The sequence below is a fragment of the Tenrec ecaudatus genome, chromosome 10 (assembly GCF_050624435.1).
Source record: "Tenrec ecaudatus isolate mTenEca1 chromosome 10, mTenEca1.hap1, whole genome shotgun sequence".
In the NCBI taxonomy this organism is placed as follows: Eukaryota; Metazoa; Chordata; class Mammalia; order Afrosoricida; family Tenrecidae; genus Tenrec; species Tenrec ecaudatus.
The window spans coordinates 33,194,535-33,216,790 of NC_134539.1; the positions used below are offsets into that span (position 1 = coordinate 33,194,535).

Genomic DNA, 22,256 nt, shown 5'->3' on the forward strand with positions numbered 1-22,256 from the left:
TGTACTTTCCTAGAGCTGTGGGAGCCACGCGTCCTTCCAGTAGGTGGTATGACTTTACAAACACACGTCACCTGGAGGAGAGATTAGAAATATTGAGGACACTCAAGAAGGCTGGCATGAATGTCCAAGAATTGATGCTGAGATGTGCTCTAGACCAGTACCAGGGAAGGACCAGTGAACCATTTATGGTCTGTTTCTCTGTACGGGCAAGGGGGACTTGGTGCTCCTTTCTGGGGTCTTTCTGGCACAGAAACACTGGACTCGTGGCTTCTCTCCTGCTCCTGGCTGCCAGAAGGCAGGTGAGGGCCTCGCCTACTAACCAGAAAGCTCTGTCGTTGCTGAGCACGGGCCGGCCTCACCTGGAGGTCCAGTTCTTGTTCCACACCTTCCTGGCAGCCTCCTTCACCTCCCTGTTCCGCAGGCTGTAGATGACAGGGTTGAGCATGGGCGTGACCACGGCATAGAGGATCGGGAAGACCTCATCAGAAACATGGGCCTCCTTGGTCTTGGGCTTCATGTATGTGTAGATGATAGCTCCGTAGAACAGCACCACCACGGTCAGGTGAGCTGAGCACGTGGAGAAGGCTTTGCGGCGTCCGGCAGCTGAGGGCACCCTCAGAACGGTGACCAGGATAAGGGTGTAGGAGAGGCAGATGAGTGTCAGAGGCATGGGCAGCAGCAGAATGCTGCCAGCCAGCAAGAGGGCCTCACTGACTGATGTGTCACCACATGCCAGCTTCAGCACTGCTAGGATCTCACATGTGAAGTGGCTGATCACATGGTGGCCACAGAAGGGCTGACTCATGGCAATGACCGTCTCAGTCAGTGATATACTGAAGGAGAAGACCCAGGAGAATCCCACCAGCAGCAGGCAGAGCTGGCGGCTCATGAGCACAGGGTACTGCAGAGGCCAGCAAATGGCCAGGTAGCGATCATAGGCCATGATGGCGAGCAGCAGGCACTCTGTGGATCCTGTGGACAAACCCAGACACATCTGGATCCCACAGCCAGCGAAGGAGATGGTCTTCTGGCTCGACAGGAAGTGCACCAGCATCAGGGGTGCAAATGAGGATGTGTAGCCGATGTCCAGGATGGAGAGGTTGCTGAGGAAGAAGTACATGGGGGTGTGCAGGCGGACGTCCAGCACGCTCACGGCCACGATGCCTGTGTTCCCCAGCAGGGTCACCAGGTACAAGGCTGAGCAGAACAAGAAGAGCAGGGGCTCCAGGGCTGGGTACTCAGAGAAGCCTTTCAGAAAGAACTCAGAGACCTGTGTGCTGTTGAGCGCATCCATGCTGCAGGGTTTGGAAGACTCAGGCTGGGAGGAGCGGATGACGATGTACAGTCACCCAGAGCCTGTCCTGGGAGGAGGGGATGACGATGTACAGTCACCCAGAGCCTGTCCTGGGAGGAGGGGATGACGATGTACAGTCACCCAGAGCCTGTCCTGGGAGGAGGCGGACTGCTAGTCTCTTTTCTAATTCTGACTTTAGACAATCTCTTTCTCCTCCCTGGACCTCAGTTTATTCATCTGAAAAATAGGGAGGAGTGATTTCAACCAGTGTTTCTCTAAGAGAGTGTTAAGGTGAAATGTCAGCAAGCAATCTGAAAAATCAATTCCAGGATCCAACCAATGGAGCTCCAGCTCCTCAAGGCCAGTATGCCCAGAGCCTTTCTTCTGCCCGGGACTCTGGCAGAGCAGCGTAGAGTGTGCGAGCTCTCGGAGTGGACTTGACTGGGAGCGCTGCTCCCACAGAGCCCCAGGGCCCCCTTTTCAGGTCAGCGTTCTCAGAACATAATGTGGAAAGTAAGGGTTTGGAATCAACATGCCCACATGGTATCTGCTGTGCAGTCATCCGGGAGAGTGTGTTCAAATACAGTTTCTATGCCTGCCTCGATTCCCCCCTAGTGGTGGTCCTAATACTATCCTGCAGCTCAGTGGTCCTCATAGGGCTGTGTCGGGGATACCTGGGGTGCCCAGAGCCTTGTTGACTTGAAGGAAGTCTGAGCCTTGGCTTGCTCTCTCCCCATGGTTAGGAATACCCTTGTTGGTCCTCAGAACCCAGAAATCTCACCTGTGCCTTTGGGTCAACTCTGATCTCCTGCACAAATCCTACCTCGTGTGTTGGATTGGGGGGTAGAAGTGGGGTAAGACAGACTGCTCCTAGACGCCAAGCCATCATCTGTCCTCCCCAGGACCAGCCTTGTGCATCACCATGGGCACATGGAACCTTCACATTCTACTTCTGTCCTCTAGCCCTCCTCCTGCTTCCACTGTACCCAACCCAGCACCCTTGGGTCTCGAGAACTCCTGGGGCATCAGCATGGGAATACTCTCAGAGATCAGCTGGTTGAGTCTCGCCCTCTGCAGGTGGGGAAACAGAGTTCACACAGTGGGTCCCTGGCCAAGTGTTATATAATCTACTCCTCCCAGCGGTGGCACATGTGCACTATGTTCAGAGCTGATGTTTATTTCATCCCTGTCCCCAAATGTTACCTCAACTACATTAGCATCTTTCTCTCACATCCTCCCCATCATACTCTTACCCACCAAAGGGCAGGTGTCAAGTTCTCTTTGGTGCTCAGAGGCACCTGGCCTGTTGCGTGGTCATGTAGTGGGAAGACCCTGGGTCTGGGCTGAGGGTCTTACTTGTCTGAGTCAATTTCCTCCCTCTATTATTCACCTGCTTACTTATTTCACATTCAAGTGATCACATTGCTAGATACTATGCGGACAAATGAGCAAAGATATATCCACAGGCTGTTGTGTCCACCCCACGGCCTTAGGAGACCACCAGCAGGCAGGGCCCTGGCAGGTGTCACCGGGGGAGGAGCAGCCTTAGAGCAAGAGCACCCTGCCCAGCAGGAGCAGCAGGAGGAGGAGCCTGAGCAGGACAAGGGCACAGAGCAGCTTTGCTTCCCAGCTGAGGCCCTGATCTGCCTTCCCTCCTCAGTGGGGAGAGTGGTCTTAGGGTGAGGTGGGGAGGAGCCTGTGGTGGGGTGCTGTGGACTGCTGGTCTCTAAAGGAGAACCAGGAAGATGTGCCCAGACCGCCCAAATAGCCTTTCTGCTTCCTCCTATTCCTGGTCACGTCCTACCTCAAGCATGTTCAAAGGCCGTCTCTCCAGGGGGGCCTCTTCCAGGAGACATCTTCCTGTATTCTGAGTGCCCATCGGTGCCCTCTCCATGGTTTAGTGTTTGCACCACTAGGGTGATGCTAATGTTCACCCCCTACCCATGCCCTCGTGTTGCCAGTCTGAAAGGGATACCCTCTCCCTTCTGCTTCTCTGTCAGGTGATATAGACCAAGCTGAACCTCCCACTTGACCACATCCAGCTTCCCCCTCTTTCTTTCTTTGGCTCATGATGCTGTGGTAAACAGAGCGAGCAGCTGGTTGCCGACCCAGGGCCTGTGTGTATAGACCTGAGAGGGGTCTCCAAGAGCAGCTAGACCACCCTCCGTTACATCTGCAGAAACTGAGGCCCAGAGGCAGAAATGAGTTACAGAGGGACCTAAGCCCCAGGAATTCCCCTGCCTCCTGACTCTGAGTCCAGTTTCCACTCTGCTCCACCCCCACTTCCTGCTCACCTTCAGGTCGTGTGGACTCATGGCCCTGGCTGTATGGAGGGTGTTTCAGAAGATTGAGAGCAGAGCCTTTCTTCAGTGGCTGCAGGCAATGAGGGCCCGGGCAGTCTCCTCCACATTGGAGACCCCACGGGGCAGGCCTCTGGGTTTCACTGACCCAGCCCTCCACACTGGGAAAACACACCCAGACTCTCCTAGAGGTCATGCAGTCTTTGAAGGAATCTTAGAAAAGTCATGGTAGCCATTAGAATTCACTCTGCACTGTATCCAGTTTGTTCGATCTAAGCCTCCCTGTGGGCTCAAAGATGCGCAGAGCATCCTATAGATTACTGTGGGTAGCCGGGAGCCCCTGAGCTGGGCACCTTCCTGCTCCATCCTGGCTGACAGCCTCCCATAAGTCATTTTCCAAAGTGAAGAGACACCTTTCAAAGCTCTCTGTGCACAAGGGACTATGCAACCCCCATGGCGATTTGGATGGAGGATAAATGTCTTCGGATGAAAAAGTTTGGGCTGCTTCAGGGACAATGTCCCAAAGACCCAATTATATAGTTTGTGTAGAATTTTAATTGGCGTGGAAAAGTTAGAGAAAGTATGTCAGGGCCTGGGCTGCATCCTCACAGTCCCCATCCAGAGATGACTCAGGAAGATTTATAGAACGAATAGATGAATGAACAATCAAGCCCATAAACAACAATCCATGAAAAAATTAAAAAATAAATTCATGAATAAGTGAACAAATGATGGCCAGAGTTGCTGTGTTAGGCAGAGTTCTCTAGTGAAACCCAGCCAGGACATTTATTTTATATATATATGCACATACCACATATACTTGTGTGTAAGCTGCGTTTTCCAGCACATTTTCAATGCAGTTTCTATGGTAAAATTAGGCGCCTCAACTGATATTTTCGTCGGCTTATAATTAAATATAGATGGTATATATACAGATAAAAAGTATATACATCTATATTTACATATACATCTATATATATGGAGTGGTCTATACAGCGAGAAGGATTATAACAGCTAATTAGTCCACACAGCAGTGCAGAGGGCTCAGTTCAACTCACTTTTGTGGGTTTACTGGAAGTTCATTAATTTATTGGAAGTCCTTCAACTCATGTGGGCTGCAGGGTAAAAGTCAAGGCAGCAGTCGAAGGAGTCTCCCCTCAGGCAAGGCAGGCAGAGTCTGGCAGCAGACAGCAGACAGCAGGGTGGGTCAGCAACTGTCAGTAGCTCAGGAGTTTAGGGAGGCAGACCCTGATGGTGTCCGGAACTCAAGCATGGTGACAGGATCCACCAACCTCAAGCTCAAGCAATGTCTGCATGCACCAGCAGCAAACACAGTCCATGGGTTGGCTTGCCCCACAGGTAGTGTAGCACACAGGTTGAAGCAGAGAACTAGCTAAAGCAGCAGCACACTGGTCCAATCACCAGGGAGCAGGAGGGAGATGCAATGCCAGCTGTCTTGTTTATTTCAGTCATCTTCCAATCAAGCTGTGACCAGACCAAACTCCGCTCACATGTTCCCATTGGCCTAGTTGGCACAATAAACCCAACGATCACAGTTGCTTTCTAACCGGGGAGTTAGAGGCTAAGTCCTCAAGAGTAATTTTATATCATTTAACTATTTATTTAACTTTTTGTTGGGAATTGGGCAAAGATTTGTAGAACAGATCACAACTTCCATGTTGAACAATTAATCGTTTTCTTTCGACTTTTGCATTCAGTCCCTGTAGTGTACCATCACTTATTCCACTTCCTCCATGTGTTTTCTGTTTCCATCCCTGCTTCTTTCTTTTTAAACAAACAGTATTTTGTTGACATCGCTTACTCATTCCAATATCTCTCTTCCCTTTCCATACAATTCTGTTGTTCAGTTCCATCAGGTGGGGCTATACAGTCATCAGTGCTACCAACTCCACCCTCACCCACCCCTCTCTTCCCGTACCCTCCGGGAACCCTTACTCCTCTCAGTGTCTCTGAGGGGTCATCTAGCATATACGGAGAGATCTTAAATGTACAAATTAACATATGCAAATCTAACACGACCAAGGTGTATGAAATATATGGACCTCAATAGTAAGGGGAGGAAATCTTAAAGAACTAAAGGATAGTTATGTGGTTCATCAGTGCCATGCTGCATCCTGATTTATCCTCCATTCCATGAGGTCCTTTGAAGAGGGACTGTCCAATTCTCCTTCCAGAGGACTCTGCATCATCACTACATCCAGTTCCCTTCATAGGAATTTGGATGCGTATTTTGTGAACTTCTGATACCTCTTCCCATCGACACCTCATGATCACATAGGCTGGTGTGCTTCTTCCATGTGGGCTTTGTTGCTTCCCTGCTAGATGGCTGCTTGTTTAACTCCAAGCCTTTAAGACCCCAGATGCTATATCTTTTGATAGCCGGGCACCATCAGCTTTCTTCACCACATTTGCTTATGCACCCATTTTATCTTCAGTGATCGTGTCATGGAGGTGAGTATCATACAGTGCCAAATTATTAGAACAAACCAGTCTGGTACAGAGGTAAGATTTAAGCAGAGGCTCAAAGTCTATCTGCTTCCTTGTTTCATATATATATATCTAAAACAAATATACATATTCATAGATATATTTACATATATGCACACACACATATATTGGGTTTTGTTTTTTCCTTCTCCCCCACTATCATGCTTGTCTGTTGTTCACCACTCAGATAGGATTTGATTGATCAAACACACCCAGGAAAGCTACACCCTCCTTGCGGCCTCCTCGAGGTCCTTTTTAGAACACTCACTATTCCCTGTACCTGTCATTGCTGGCTCCTTGTCTCCCCCCCACCCCCCGCCCATCCTTCTCCCCTCCCATGCCCCCAGGAACCATGCTGCCTTTATGCAATGGTCCATGCTGCATTTCTTGTATAGATCAACACCCCAAACCAAAACAATAATAAAAATAAAATAAAAGATCAAACAGAAACAACAGTGTACTGCTAGCCAGCAGACTAACAGGGATCATGGCACAGAGCTGCATTTGTGTCCAAAAGGCAAGTTTCCCATCGGTCCCCACTGCGATTTCCTCAGTCTCGTTGCCCACCCAGCCAGCCCCCTCCCCATTTACAGCTTAGACTTTCAGTGTAGATCTCTTATGAGTAACCCCCAACCAGTTGAAGTGGGGTGCCAAGGGCTACCCCCCGAGTCAGAAGTGTACAATTGGGGTTCCTCAGGGACTTCGTGGCTTTTCTCCCATCACTGGTCTGTTGCCTTCCACTCCTGGTCTGCCCATGTGAGTGGGTCAGACTGGTTGCTCTCCCCAAACTGTATCTTCAGGGCTGTCCTCAGCAACACTGTCATTTGAGGAGAGGCTGTACTGCCTCGTGCTGAGGCCAGCCCCGCGGTCATCTCTGGGCACGAACTGCTCCACTCAGGAACATTGACTTTGTGCATATGCCTGCTGGAATGAGGTCCCCTCCTGCTCTTCTTTTCCTGTGGAGACACAATCTTCCCCTTGGGTGGCTTAGTCCCCCAGACCCCACATTACCTTTGTTTTTCTTCCCCCAACTTTCTGTAGGCCTTAAAGGCATATGACGGGGGAAAGAAGATGCCTTTCACCACAGGTGCTATTAGCAGCTGTTGTTGATGATGTGTGAGTCTTTGAGTTTGGTCTGGCTCTTGCCAGAATATCTGGTCCTCAGCCTGGGAATTGTGTGTTATGTGCATTTTCCCTTGTGCCTATTCTGCTGTTTGAACTTACCTCACTGGACTCATGCTGTATTTGTGCTTGGCTAATTTCACACAGCATAATATCCTCCAACTCCACAAAATGAGGAGTTTCATCTTTTTACCACTATTGTTAAGGGCTGCATAGTATTCCATTGTGTGATTATACCAGAGTTTTTAATTTCATTCATCTATTGATTGAAATTTAGGCTTTTTCCAATTTTTTTTGTAATTGTGAATGGCATAGTGATGAACATTGGGGAGCAGGTGACTTGTCATGGTCTGTTTCTCATAGCTTCTGGGTATGTGTCCAGTAGTGGGATTGCTGGGCTGTTTGGTAACTTGATTTCCATCTCTTTGGGGTATCGCTAAATCGCTCTCCACAGTGGCTGTACCTAGCTACAGGAGCACCAGCAGTGAATGCGATTTCTATCCACCACACCCCCTCCAATATTTATTGCTTTCTTTTTAATTGGGTTATCTTTGTGGGTGTTCAGTGGTGTCTCACAGTGGTTTGTCCCAGATGACTAATGATCGGGAACATTTTTTCCTATGTTTAGTGGTCATTCAGGTTTGTTCCTTTATAAATCATCTGTTCAAGTCTTTTTCCTGCCTCCTCAGAAGGGCTTTTCATTTTTTCTTGTGAGCTTGCAGGATTGTGTAGATTTTAGTAATAAGCCCTTTGTCTGATGTATCATTACGAAACATCTTTTCCCACTCTGTGGGCTCTCTTCATGAAGTCTTCCGGTGTGCACAAGTGTTTTATCTTTAGAATGTCCCACTCATCTGTGTTATCTTCCTCTGGGTGTGTATCCTTCCTCGTTTCTGATAGGCCATGTAGTCCCTGCATTAAGGTGCTTAGCTTTGTCCCAATCCTCTCACTGGTGATCCTCGTAGTTTTGGGTTTTACCTTGAGGTCTGTGCTCCACCTTGGTTTTGTTCTTGTGCATGGATCGAGGTAAGGGTCTTATTCCATTCTTCTGCAGACTAATATCCAGTTTTCCCAGCACCATTGGTTGTAAAGGGTATCTGCTTCCCAGTTGCTATTTATTGGGCCTTTGTCAAAGATCAGGTATCTATATGCTGCTGTTTTTATTTCTTGATTTTCTGTTCCTATCCATTGTTCAGAATATTTACCGCTGTACCAGTACCATGCTGCTTAGATAACTGTGGTTGTATAGTAAGTGTTGAAGTCATGTAATGCAAGCCCGCCCACTTGGTTCTTCTTGAGGATGTCTTTGTCAATCCTGGGCTTCTTCCCCTTCCATGTGGAGTTGGTAGTCATTTTTCCATTTCTCTGAAAAATGATGTTGGAATTTGTATCAGGATTGCCTTGAATTTATGTAGTACCTTCAGCAGGGTTGACATCTTTACAATATTGATTCTTCCGAACCACGAGCATGGGATATTCTTCCATTTGTAAAAATCCCTTTTGGTTTCTTGTGACTATGTGTTATAGTTTTCCTTGTACAGCTCCTTTGTTTTTTGGTAGGTATATCCCTAGATATTTCCATTTATGGTCGGCTATTGTGAAGGGTACCACCTTCCTGACCTCTTTGTAATCCCATCAGTTGTATATAGTAATTTAATTGATTTCTGAACTTACAGCTTGCTACTCTACCATATTCCTCTATCATTTCCAACATTCCTATTGTGGAATCTTTGGGGTTCTCAATATATAAAACCATGTCATCTGCATATAGTGATAATTTCGCGTCTTCTTTCTCCAAATATATAATTTTGATATCCTTCTGTTGCCTTATATTATTAGCTAGGACCTCCAGGACAGTGTTGGATAGAGTGGAAACAAGGGACGTCCTTGGGATGCAGTGGGAAAGTTTTCACTTTTTTCTCCATTAATTGTGATGCTCATTGTTCGTTTTTTGTATATGGCCTTTATTCTATTCAGGTGATTTCCTTCCAATCCTATCTTTTTGAGTGACTTAATTAGGAATGGGTGTTGAATGTTGTCAAATGCTTTTTAAAAATAATCATTTTATTAGGGGCTCAAACAACACTTCTCACAATCCATTCATACATCAATTGTGTAAAGCACATTAGTACATTCATTGTCCTCATCATTTTCAAAACCCCTGGCATCAGCTTCTAATTTTTCCCCTCCCTCCCTGCTTCCCCTTCCTCATGAACCCTTGATAATTTATAAATTATTATTTTGTCGTATCTTGTACTGTCTGACGTCTCCCTTCACCTACTTTTCTGTTGTCCATCCCCCAGGGATGAGGTTGTATGTAGATCCTTGTAATTGGTTCCCTCTTTCTGCCCCACCTGCCCTCCACCCTCTCGATATCGCCACTTCACCATTGGTCCTGAAGGGATCATCCACCCTGAATTCTCTGTGTTTCCAGTTCCTATCTGTACCAGTGTATGTCTTCTGGTCTAGCCAGATTGGTAAGGTAGAATTGGGATCATGATAGTGGGGAGGCGGGGGGCAGGGTACGGGGAAGGAAGCATTTAGGAACTAGAGGAAAGTTGTAAGTTTCATCATTGCTACATCACACCCTGACTGGCTCTTCTCCTCCCCAAGACCCTTCTGTAAGCAGGTATCCAGTGGCCTACAAATGGGCTTTGGGTCTCCATTCTGACCCTCCCCTCCCCATTCACAATGATATGATTTTTTGTTCTGATGATGGCTGATACCTGATCCTTTTGATACCTCATGATCGCACAGGCTGGTGTACTTCTTCCATGTGGGCTTTGTTGCTTCTGAGCTAGATGGCCGCTTGTTTACCTTCAAGCCTTTAAATCCCCAGATGCTATATCTTTTGATAGCTGGGCACCATCAGCTTTCTTCACCACATTTGCTTATGCACCCGGTTTGTCTTCTGCGATGGTGTTGGGAAGGTGAGCATCATAGAAGGCCAGTTTAATAGAGCAAAGTGGAGGCCCAATGTCCATCTGCTACCTTAATACAAACCTATAAATATAGGCACATATATCTATTTCCCCATTGTCATACATAAATATAGTTACATATGCACATGCCTTTATTTGGACCTCTATAAATGCCCTTTTCCTCATAGCTCTTTCCTCTAGTTCCTTTGTCAAATGCTTTTTCTGTGTCTAATGATATCATCATGTGGTTCTTTTTCTTGTTAATTTGATGAATAATGTTGACGGGGTTTTGGATGTTGAACAATCCCTGCAAACCTGGAATGAATCACACTTGGTCATGATGGATTATTTTTTGATATACTTTTGTGTTCCATTGGTCAAAATTTTGTTGAGGATTTTGGCATCTATGTTTATTAGAGTTATCAGCCTGTAATTCTCTATACTTGTGGGATCCTTGGCTGGCTTTGGTATCAGTGTTATACTAGCTTCCTAAATTGTGTTTGGGAGTTTACCATCCTTTTCTATCTTCTAAAGAGTTTATGGAGGATTGGTCTCAGCTCTTCCCTGAATGCTTGGTAGAATTCTCCTGTGAAGTCAACTGGACTGAGGATATTTTTAGTTGGTAGTTCCTTACTAACCATATCTATTTATTCTTTTGCTAAGGGTTCTTGGTGCTCATATAAGATAACATGGGGAGAGTTTGCTTTTCCAGGTATTTGTCCATGTCCTACACATTGTTGAATTCGTTTGGGTACAATATTTCATTGTACTGTGTAATTGTTCTTTTAATTTCATTAGGGTCCATTGTAATTTCTCCAGTTTCATCCCTCATCCTGGATACTGACATCTGTTTTTCCTATCTATCGTTAGTTTTGCTAGTGGTTTGTCATTTCTGTTGATTCTTGCAAAGAACCGGCTTTTGAAAATGATATCTTAAAAATAATAATAATAATAATAAAAGAACTGGCTTTTTATTTTTTAAATCATTTTACTGGGCTCATAGAACTCTTATTACAATCCATTCATCCATCCATTGTGTCAAACACATTTGTACATTTGTTGCCGTCATCATGCTCAAAATATTTTCTTTTACTTGAGCCCTTGGTACCAGCTCATTTTTACCCCTCACTCACCCACCCTCCCTCCCTCACGAACACTTGATAAATAATAAATTATCATTATTTTTTCCATGTCTTACATTAACCAGTGTCTCCCTTCACCCACTTTTCCATTGTCTGTCCCCCAGGGAGGAGGTTATATGTAGATCATTGTGATCAGTTTCCCTGTCCTTCCTCTTCCCCTCCTGGTATCGCTACTCTCATTATTGATCCTGAGGGACTTATCTGTCCTGGATTCCCCGTGTTTCAAACTCTTATCTGTACCAGTGTACATCCTCTGGCCTAGCTGGGTTTGTAAGGTAGAATTGGGATCATGATAGTGGGGAGAAGGAAGTATTAAAGAACTAGAGGAAAATTGTATATTTTGTCGGTACTGTCCAGACCCTGACTGCTTTATCTCCTTCCTGCAAACCTTCTGCAAAGGGGATGTCCAGTTGCCTACAGATGGGCTTTGGGTCTCCACTCTACACTCCCCCTCATTTACAATGATATGATTTTTTGTTCTTTGATGCCTGTGACACCGGATACTATGGACACCTCGTGATCTCACAGGCTGGTGTGCTTCTTCCATGTGGACTTTGTTGCTTCTGAGCTAGACAGCTGCTTGTTTACCTTCAAGCCTTCAAGACCCCAGATGCTATCTCTTTCGATAGCCAGGCACCATCAGCTTTCTTCACCACATTTGCTTATGTACCCACTTTTTCTTCAGCGATGGTGTCAGGAAAGTGAGCATCATGGAATGCCAGTTGAACAGAACAAAGTGTTCTTGCATTGAGGGAGGACTTGAGTAGCAGCCCAATACTACCTTATTAATAAACCTATAAATATATGCACATTGATTTATTTCCCCATCATCATATATCAGTATATTTACATATGTACATGCCTTTATTAGTCCTCTATAAATGCCCATTTCCTCCTAGTTCTTTCCTCTATTTCCTTTTACTTTCCTCTTGTCCCACTGTCATGTTCAGCCTTCATGTGAGTTTCAGTAATTCCTCTTGGTTATATTGGCCTTAATCAAGCCATACCAGGCCTCCTACACCCTTCTCAGGATCACTTTTTGTTCCCTTGTCTCTGGGTTTGTTAACACCTCTTCCTTTCTCCCCACCTTCCCCTCTTCAGTATCTCCCCAGAAGCGTTGGTCTCATTGATTTCGCCTCCAGATTATTCATCCAGCCTATTTTATTTGACAGACCTGCAGAGATAATAACATGCACAAAACAAGACAGCGCAAAACAAAGCAACAAAAGAAAACAAAACAACAAAAAGCCAAAACAACAACAAAGAAAAGCCTGTAGTTAATCCAAGGACTGTTTGTTGGCCTTTAGGAGTGTTTTCCAGTTGAGTCTAATGGAGTGCCAAAGCCCTAGCACCAAAGTCTATTTTTAGGATTTCCTGGTTTTAGCTATATTTGTTGCTCTGTTTCTCTTGTTGTCCTGTTGCACACCCTTAGTGTTTCACCACAGTGTGGTGGGGTCAGAGCAGGCGCAATTCCCTCACTGTGTCTCCAGTGTTGTTCCCTGTAGCATTATGGGTCAGTGAGGGATGCCGTGTCTCATAGCAGGGCCGGCCCTATGGTCTTCTCTGTGCTTTGGATGCTCTGAGTGGGAGTATAGTCCTCAGGGCTTGGTGGGCCAGGATGTAAGAACCAGCTTTTTACTAAGTTGATTTTTCTATTGTTTTTTGTTTATCTCTACCTTATTTTTAATAATTTCTTTTCTTTTGCTATTAGATGGATTATTCTGTTGACTCTGTTCCAAATGCTGAAAGGTTTGTGATAGAATATCAGCCACAAATATCTCTCCGTTCTTCATATGTGCATTTATTGAGATGAAGAATCCTCTGGTGACTGCTGTGTTAGTCCAGGTAGACTAGAGGAACAAATTTATAGACACTCATATGTGTAAAAGAAAGAGCTTTATATAAAAGCAATTTAATATCGAGAAAACATCACAACCCAGTCCAGATCAAGTCCAGTAAGTCCGATATTAGCCCATGTCGTAGTTAGATAATCTATTGTCAATTTGAGACTCAAGAGTGAAGGGGGGCCACCGTCCTCTGTCACGAGCAGACCTCTTTTGACGGCCGCGGCCTGCGCAGGCCAGGACGCCTCTCCCTCCTCCGCCCCCCGCCACAGAATGTTAAGTTTGAAGAGGGGGGAAGAGGGAAACATGGAGAGAAGGATCCACCTGGAGCTGAGGAACCGGACGCCGGTGGTTGTTCAAGAACTTGTCCTGGACAACTGCAAATCAAATGATGGAAAGATTGAGGGTTTAACACCTGAATTTGTGAACTTGGAGTTCCTCAGCTTAATAAATGTAGGCTTGATTTCAGTTTCAAATTTCCCCAAACTACCGAAATTGAAAAAGCTTGAGCTCAGTGACAAAAGAATCTTCGGTGGTCTGGACATGTTAGCTGAGAAACTTCCAAACCTCACACATCTAAACTTAAGTGGGAATATGCTGAAAGATATTAGCACCTTGGAACCTTTGAAAAAATTGGAATGTCTGGAAAGTCTGGATCTGTTTAACTGTGAGGTCACCAACCTGAATGATTACCGAGAGAGTGTCTTTAAGCAATTGCCCCAGCTGACTTACCTGGATGGCTATGACCTCGAAGACCAGGAAGCCCCTGACTCTGATGCTGAGGTGGACAGTGTACATGAGGAGGAGGAGGAGGAAGAAGGAGAAGATGAGGAAGATGAGGATGGTGAGGAGTATTTTGATGAAGAAGAGGATGAAGACGTAGAAGGGGAAGACGATGAAGATGAAGTCAGTGGGGAGGAAGAAGAGTTTGGCCAAGATGGAGAAGTTGATGAAGATGAAGAAGTTGAGGATGAAGAGGAAGAGGAAGAGGAAGAGAAGGAGGACAGCGGGAAAGGTGAGAAGCGGAAGAGAGAAACAGATGACGAAGGAGAAGACGATTAAGACCCCAACTAGCCTGTAGAAAAAGAACTGTTCAGGATTGGGCGGACTGCTCCTAAGGATTTGGTAGCTGTTTAAGTTTTAAAAAGTAGCAGTGATTCAGAACCCCAGGACACCTGCCCACCCAAAGAGCCAAAGAATCGTTCCTGAGACATTCCACCTTCCTCTCTAGTCCCACGTGGAAATCCACCACCAAGCCTGGGGACCTCACCCACCACAATTGTAAACGTTGTTAGGTGTCCGTGTGAGACTCCGCTGTAGCCCGGGCAGCTGTAACCAGTGAGTCTGAACCACTCATGGCTGCCAGTTACACTGAGATTGTAACCACATTTTTACTTTCTGTACAACAAAGAAGCTTTGTAAATAAAATCTTAACATTTTTGTTCTGTTTTTCATGCTTTCTTTTTTTTTTTTTTAACATCGGACATTTTATGTGACAACTGCCAAAAAAAGTATTTTTACGAATTTACATGAAATAAATAGGTTCCTCTTTGGTTAAAAAAAAATGAAGGGGTGGGGTTTAGCCTGTCAATCAGGTCACAGCTTGATGACCTTATTTGGAGGTGCTAAAGAGATAAATAGCTCACTGGGGGCAGGACACATGTGCACTCGCCGGGAGACATTCCAACTGACAAGGTACATGGAGCTACACTAGAGCCCTGGAACTGAAGGAGTCACATGGCGACCCTGCCAGCCCTGAGATGTCTCTACTGCCACATTGGCCTGTGATATGCCTGCATTTGACATCATTGCATGTGTTGTGTGTGTCTGAAGAGGAATTTATAGATTGGTATTGGAGATATGGGCTAATATTGGATTTATGACTTGATCTGGAGTGGTCTGGGATGTTCTCTCAATATTCCATTGCTCTTGTATAGATAGCTTTTGTACAAATAGGAGTGTCTATGAATTTGTTTTTCTAGTCCATCCAGACTAACACAGTCTATATGTAGAATATATGACCTGTCAATTTGAAAAGAATGTGTGTTTTTTGGCATTTGGGTTCAGAGCTCTGAATGTATTTGTCAGGTTGAGTTGTCTGATTGTAGCATTTAGTTCTGTAGCCTCTTTGATTAGCTTCCCCCCCCCCCCCCGCCCGCTTTGTCTTTCTTGGAAAGCGGTGTATTGAAGTCTCCTGCTATAATTGTCAATCCTGGGATTTTTTGTGTGTGCATCTTTTGGAGGATTGGGCGTGTATGTGTTTATTATGTTCAATGGTCTTCTGTTCCTGTAAGCATTCTATATAGCGCCCATACTTATCTCTTGCCATGTTTTGCACCTCGATGTCAGTTTTGTCAGAGATTAGAATTGCAATTCCTGATTTCTTTAGATTGCCATTTGCTTGATATCCTTTTCACCATCGTTTGTCCCTCACCTTGTGTTTGTCTGTGAGATTGAGATGCAACTCATGTAGACAGCAGATTGATGGGTTTTATTTCGTAGTCTAGTCTGCTAGTCTTTGTCTTTAATGGCTGAGTTCAGACCATTGACATTCAGAGCAGGTACATTCTTCTGTGGGTTCTTTGCTGCCATCTCATATATTTTGTGTTAATTATTTTCCTATTCCCCTCCTTAGCGGTACATTGCACTTGTGTGTAAGATTCATACTTACCTTCTTTTCTCCATTGGGTCAAAGAAAACTTGGGCATTGCTTTCAGTGTCATGATTTCTGGAGAGTGTTGCCCTATGTGGTGGTCTTATGTTTGTGTTCTGTGGATGAGGTGGAAAGTGATCTATGTAGTGCTGGGTTTCTTACACATTCTCTACAGTGGTCCTTATCTGAGAAAATCCTGACCTCCTTGTGGTAGTTACATAATTTCATGTCAACTTGATAAATAGATTATAGGGGTGGAATCTCGCCTGTTAGGTCACAGCCTGATTAATGCCTCTTTGTGGGCATGGCCTTCTCATGAGGGTTCTGGGAGTTTTCTTCTCTTCCTCCCTGGAGGTGGGACACACTCTCTCAGCTTGACATTTCTGTTGTCAGGCCACATGGACCCACACTGATGGGTCCATGAGACAACCAGAGACCTGGAGATGCATCCACTGCCATTGGACCCACAGGATTTTCCACCCACCAGCCTGTGATCTTCCTGCATTTGGCATCATTGCATGTGCTGTGTGACTCTGAAGAGGAATTCATGGGGTAATATCGAATTTATGGACTTGATCTGGACTGGGCTCTGATGTTTTATCGATGCATAATTACTTCTTCATAAAATTCTCTCTTGCACATATATGAGTATTCAAATATCTGTTTCTCTAGTCTACCTGGACTAACACACTCCTTTCTATTTCACTGGAGAGTTAGATAGAGTTGGTTTCCATGGTGGGGTAGATGATTCTTGGGCACAATTCTCATTCAACTATCTGAAGATGCTACTCCATTCTCTCCTCTTCTTCATGGTCTCTGCTCATAAGTCTGAGCATATTCTTATCTGATTACCCTTATAGGTAGCTTCATTTTTTCCTGTAGCTGCCCTTAGGATTTTCTCTTTTTCCTCAAAGTTAGATAATTTGACTAGTATATGCCTTGGTGTGTTCTTCCTGGAATTCCACGTAATTGGTGTCCTTTCTGCCTGGATGATTGTTGGATCCTCTTTTATTATATTGGGGAAGTTATTTTGGCTGTTGATTTCTTCATTACATCTTGATCTGGTATCCCACTTACTTATATATTGTTTATTTTCATAGCATTGTTCCTTATTCTCAGATTTTCTTCATCTTCTTTGATTATGTTGTTTGATTGTCTTTCACATTTGTTGAATTCTGCTTGATTATCTTCAAGGTTGCTGACATGGTTCTCCACTTCTTCCAGCCTGTTGGTGAAGTCTTTTTCCATCTTCTCTGTTTCTACCGCCTTGTCCCTAACTCTTGTATTTCCTTTCGGTATGTGGACTCTATCCTATTATTTCATCCTTTGTCTCTATTGATTTCCTCATATCCTGTACGACTCGAAGCAGCATACTTAAGATTTCTTTCTGTGGTGGTCCAAACTCTGCTTCTTCTTTGTACATTGCTAGGTTCAGGTCCTCTTCTTGAGCACAGAAATGAAAACAAATCTGTATTCCTCCAAAGTTCAGTGTTTCTAAGACTATATCACAGCCATTGTTAATTTGAAGAAAACATGTTGAATTTATTATTCAACTCAAACGTCCCCTGGCTGTTCTCCACAGAGGGGCCTCAGATTGCCACCAAAAGAGATGTGTTGGGCATGCTCCTGGTGTCTCCTCTCCCTCTTGGTAAAGGGGTTACTGCCATTTGAGCCTGGTGAATCAAGAAGATGGCATTCCACAGTGAGTCTTTTATTATCAACTAGTACTGTGTGGGAGTACCAGATCCCTCCCCCCACCCCAAACCAAATGGGTCCAAGGGGCAGTTGTGTAATTGAGGGGTGAACTAGAGAGACATCAGATAAGACAAAGCATGCAGGGGCTCACCTCCACAATCATGACCTCAGGAGCCAGGTCCATGCAAAGAGAGAGAATATATTTACAATAAAGGCTTATACATACTCTGGGGTGTGCAAGCCCCCCTAACATCAGGTAACCACACACATAACAAAGTGTGCTGTACTTTAACCTTAACTATCGTTGAGTTCATTGGAGGAGTAAAGGAATACAAGTTCTGGGGCAGGTAAGGGTGAGTGACTGTCTCCAGAGACTACAGAGCAATAGCCCATGTCTGCTCCTATTATCGAACTGGCCGGATGGATAGCAATCAGCCATGTGCTTGTAAAAGGTAACGTTAAAGCAGCCCTATTATGGGAGGACATGGTGGGAACAATATTAATAATGAGAATATGATTGGAATTCACCTTCAATTCTCAAGGGTGAAGGCTTCCTTCCCCCTAGAAACCCAGCCTGCCAGTCTTCTTAATATATGAGAAGAAGGGATTCACCCATATACACTCTCTTCCTGTTCTCCCCATGTCCACATTCCTGATAAACTATTGGATAATTTATTGTCTCTATGCATGTACTCCTTGTGTGCTTCATAAACTTGGAAATCTAACAGAAACAATGAAAAACAAAAACAAATGAAACAAAAAGGAAAAAATATAAATAAAGAGTATAGAAAAGACCATCAATAATTTCCAAAAAGCTAGAGATGAAATTTCTGTCGTGGAGCAACCTGGAAATATTTCAGCCTAGAGTAAATTCAGACTGGGTCAAGAGAGAGGTCAACTGATCAAGTATCGTACTTGTGGTAGTTAGATAATCTGTTGTCAGTTTGAGACTGAAGAGTGAAGGGGTGGCGTTTAGCCTGTCAATCAGGTCACAGCTTGATGACCTCATTTGGAGGTGCTAAGGAGATAAATAGCTTGCTGGAGGCGGGACACACACTCCCTGGGAGACATTCCTGTTGACAAGACACATGGAGCTGCGCTAGAGCCCTGGAACGGAAGGAGCCACGTGGAGAACCCTGCCAGCCCTGAGATGTATTTACTGCCATTGGATCCATAAGACTCTCCACCCACTGGCCTGTGATCTTCCTGCATTCAGCATGATCGCATGTGTTGTGTGAGTCTGAAGAGGAATTTATAGATTTGTATTGGACACATGGGCTGATATTGAATTTATGGACTTGATCTGGTGTGGGCTGGAATGTTTTCTCAATATTCAATTGCTTTTTAGTATAAAGCTCTTTCTTATATACATATGAGTCTCTTGGGTTTTTTACTCTAGTCTACCCATGCTAACACAATATTATACCATGGTGTGATCCACCACAATCAAATTTTCAATAAACTCCGCCTGATAGTAACGTTGCTCGATTCCCTCGCCTATGGCTAGAGCGGATCTGCCAGAGGCTTAATCTGACTAGACAATCTCCAGATGGATTTTAGTTTCCTACTGTCCTCCATAACCTTCTACAAATCCTAAATTTTCTCAAATAGTCTTTATAGTTTGAGGATATTTATTAAAATTTTTTATCCATTTTGAATTCTTTTATTGTATGCAATGTGAAATATTGGTCCTCTTTTTTTTGCAAATGGAAATCCAGTTTTGCCAAACCATTGTTAAAACAAACAAACTCTCTCATCCTCTATATCATGATTTTTAGCCATTTGTCAAAGATCCAATATCTATAGGTAGATGTATTTACTCCTGGGCTCTCACTTTTGTCCCATTAGTCTAAATGTCTGTCATTGTACCCTGACCAGGATATTTTGACTATTGTGGCTGGGTACTAGATTTTGAGATTAGGATGAGGGAGTTCTCTTACTTTGTTCGCCTTTAGCAGTGCTTTATTTATTCAGAATCTCTTTCTTTTCATCTAATGTTGGTAACTAGTTTTTCCATGTCTTTAATGAACACTGTTGAAACTTGGGTTAGATCTCTTTGAGTAGTATTAACACTTTCACAGTAGTACGTCTTTCTGTCCGTGGGCAAAGTCTGTTCTATTAATGTAGGCCTATTTTAATTTCTTGTAGTAGTTTTTGTAGAAGAATTTTGCATGATCTGGTTAGTTATACTCCTAAATATTTCATTTTGGGTGGCTATTGTAAGTAGTCTTGCTTTCCTACTGCTCTTTCCTTCCCTCTTCCCCCAGAGTTCTCATTGTTATAATAGAGGAAACTGACAGATTTTCATAAGATGTAAACGGACACTTTGCTGATGCCTTTTATTATGTTCCTGGTTGTGTCTCTGGGATTATTTTTGAATAGTAGCATATTGTGATGGGAGACCAGCCCCTAACACTATCACAGTTTTGGTAGGTGCCATTGTGCGGTTATAAGATATAAGGTCCCTAGTAAAGTCATAGAGAATAATAGCGATAGGAGAGAGAGTAAAATAAAGGAGTCAGACATATCATGGTAGTATGCTCACCTCAGCCCTTCTTGGTGGTCCACATGGGATGTTTCCGCTCAGGGGAACAACCCACCATCCTTATCAGAAGGGAGTGGCCCCTATTTAGGGTGTGAGATAGTTAAGGTTTATTGTCCCAACCTGGCTGCTAAACACATGTGGGATTAATTGAAGAGTGGAGAGATACATAGCTTGGTGAGCCTCGCCTTTCTAGTTCTTTGGGTCTCTTGCTCTCTGGTGGTCGGACCAGTATGTGGCTGCCTTAGCCAGTTCCCTGTTTCAACCAGCAAGGCTTACTTCCTGTGAGACATCCCTGAGGGGAAGCCACATGCACCTACCCTGATGCAGCCCTGGGTACTAGAGCAGCCACGTGGAGACTCCTGCTAGCGCTGAGATGCTTACATCACTGATTCGGCTTTGCCCCTACAGTCAGCGTCATTGTGTGTGTTCTGTGAGTTTGAGGAGGACTTTATAGATCGGTGTCAGACATAGGCTAATGTTGGACTTAAGGGCTTGGACAGTATTGGATTTGGATGCTTTCTTAATGTACACTTACCCTTTGTATAAAACCCTCTCTTATATACATATGGGTTTCTATGGATTTGTTTCCCTAGTATACCAAGACCAACACAGGGTGAGACAGACAATACAGTCTGATTGCTCTAGATAGCTGACAACCTTTAGGAAGGATAATCTCTGACCTGCTTGCAATGACCTCCAAGTGTATGGTCATTTGCCATGTGTAACAAGCAACATCTTGCTTAGGTTTGGCATATATTTGGGGGAGACAACCTGGGGAGAAATCTTTCTGTATCCCACGCCATATTAGGTACAAATAGTGATAATTTTACTTCTTACTTGTGAATTTAAATGCCTTTTATTTCCCTTTCTTGTCTTATTGATGTAGCTAGGACTTCCAATACTGTATTGAATTGTAGTGTAGTAGAGGGCATTTTTGCCCATTTCTTGTTTTAAAGGGATTGCTTTCTGTCTTTTACCACTGAGAATAATGTTGGCTGTTGGTTTTGGAAATATCCTTACTTATGTTTAGGGGTTGCCTGTCCTTATTTTGTTGAATTTTTATTATGAGTGGGTGTTGAATGTTGTCAAATGTCTTTACTCTATTGATCAATATGGTCATGTGGCTATCTTACTTTGTTTTGCTAACATGCTAGATTATCTTGATTGTATTTTAAAGCAATCGTTTTATTGGGAGCACTTACAAATATCCTGGTCCATAGTTCAATCACACCAAGCACTATTGTACAGTTGCTACCACAGTCAGTTTCTAAACATTTTCTTTCTTCTTGACTCCTTGATATCAGCTCCCCTTTCTCCCCTCCCACTCTGGACCCCCCTAGGAACTCTTATTATGATTATTAGTTTTTTGCTGCATACCACACCATCCAATATATCCATTCACAAACAATTCTGTTGTTCACTCCCCTTGAGTGGGGTCACACAGTCATCAGTGCTGTCAGCTACTCCCACCCCCCACTTCCCATTCCCTCAGGGAACCATTACTCTGGTTACTTGACTTTCATGTAACATGCTATGTTAATTGTACAAATGAACATACACAAATCTAACATGATAAATGAGGTAAGACAAATGAAAACCACAATAGTAAGGGGAGGAAATATTACAGAATTAGAGGATAGCTATGTGCTATATCAGTGCTATATACTGCACCCTGGATTTATCATCCCTTTTGTCTGGCCCTTCTGAGAGGGACTCTCCCATTATCTTGCAGGTGGTTTTTGGGTCTCCTCTACATCCCCATCCTTTCACATCAATTTGGTTGCTTGTTTTTGAACTTCTGATAACTTTTCCCATCGACAACTCATGATCACAAAGGCGGGTGTGCTTCTTTGATGTGGGCTTTTTTGCACCCTCCTAGATGGCCACTTGTTTGACTACAAGCCTTTTAGACCCTAGACACTCTATCTTTTAATAGCTGAGCACCATCAGCTTTCTTCACCACATTTGCTTATGCACCCATTTTGTCATAAGCAATTGTGTCAGGAAGGTATCATACAATGCCACATTATTAGAATAAACCGTTCTTGTACTGAGATAAGGTTCAAGTAGAGTCCCAAAGTGCATCTGCTTCCTTGTTGCATTTGCATTTAAATATATACATAAGCAAATATACCTACATTTAAATATATAGATTTACATATATACACATATACATTTTGTTTGTTTCTTCTTCTGTTTATTATCTTTGCATCACTGATCAATCCCATTTTA

General features: G+C 44.1%; 1 protein-coding gene and 1 pseudogene across 1 annotated transcript; one reads left to right on the top strand and one right to left on the bottom strand.

Moving 5' to 3' along the window:
- Positions 1-355: 355 nt before the first annotated feature.
- LOC142457870 (olfactory receptor 13J1-like) lies at positions 356-1,294 on the bottom strand. The gene has a single exon (XM_075558968.1). It carries the CDS (start codon positions 1,292-1,294, stop codon positions 356-358), a length of 939 nt encoding a protein of 312 aa, XP_075415083.1.
- A 12,076-nt stretch (positions 1,295-13,370) lies between these two features.
- Positions 13,371-14,318, top strand: LOC142457871 (acidic leucine-rich nuclear phosphoprotein 32 family member B pseudogene; annotated as a pseudogene).
- The last annotated feature ends 7,938 nt before the right edge of the window (positions 14,319-22,256 follow it).

What these genes read in the sequence shown, in the direction of transcription:
- LOC142457870 (XM_075558968.1), bottom strand. Translation starts at nt 1,294, where the DNA reads ATGGATGCGCTCAACAGCACACAGGTCTCTGAGTTCTTTCTGAAAGGC.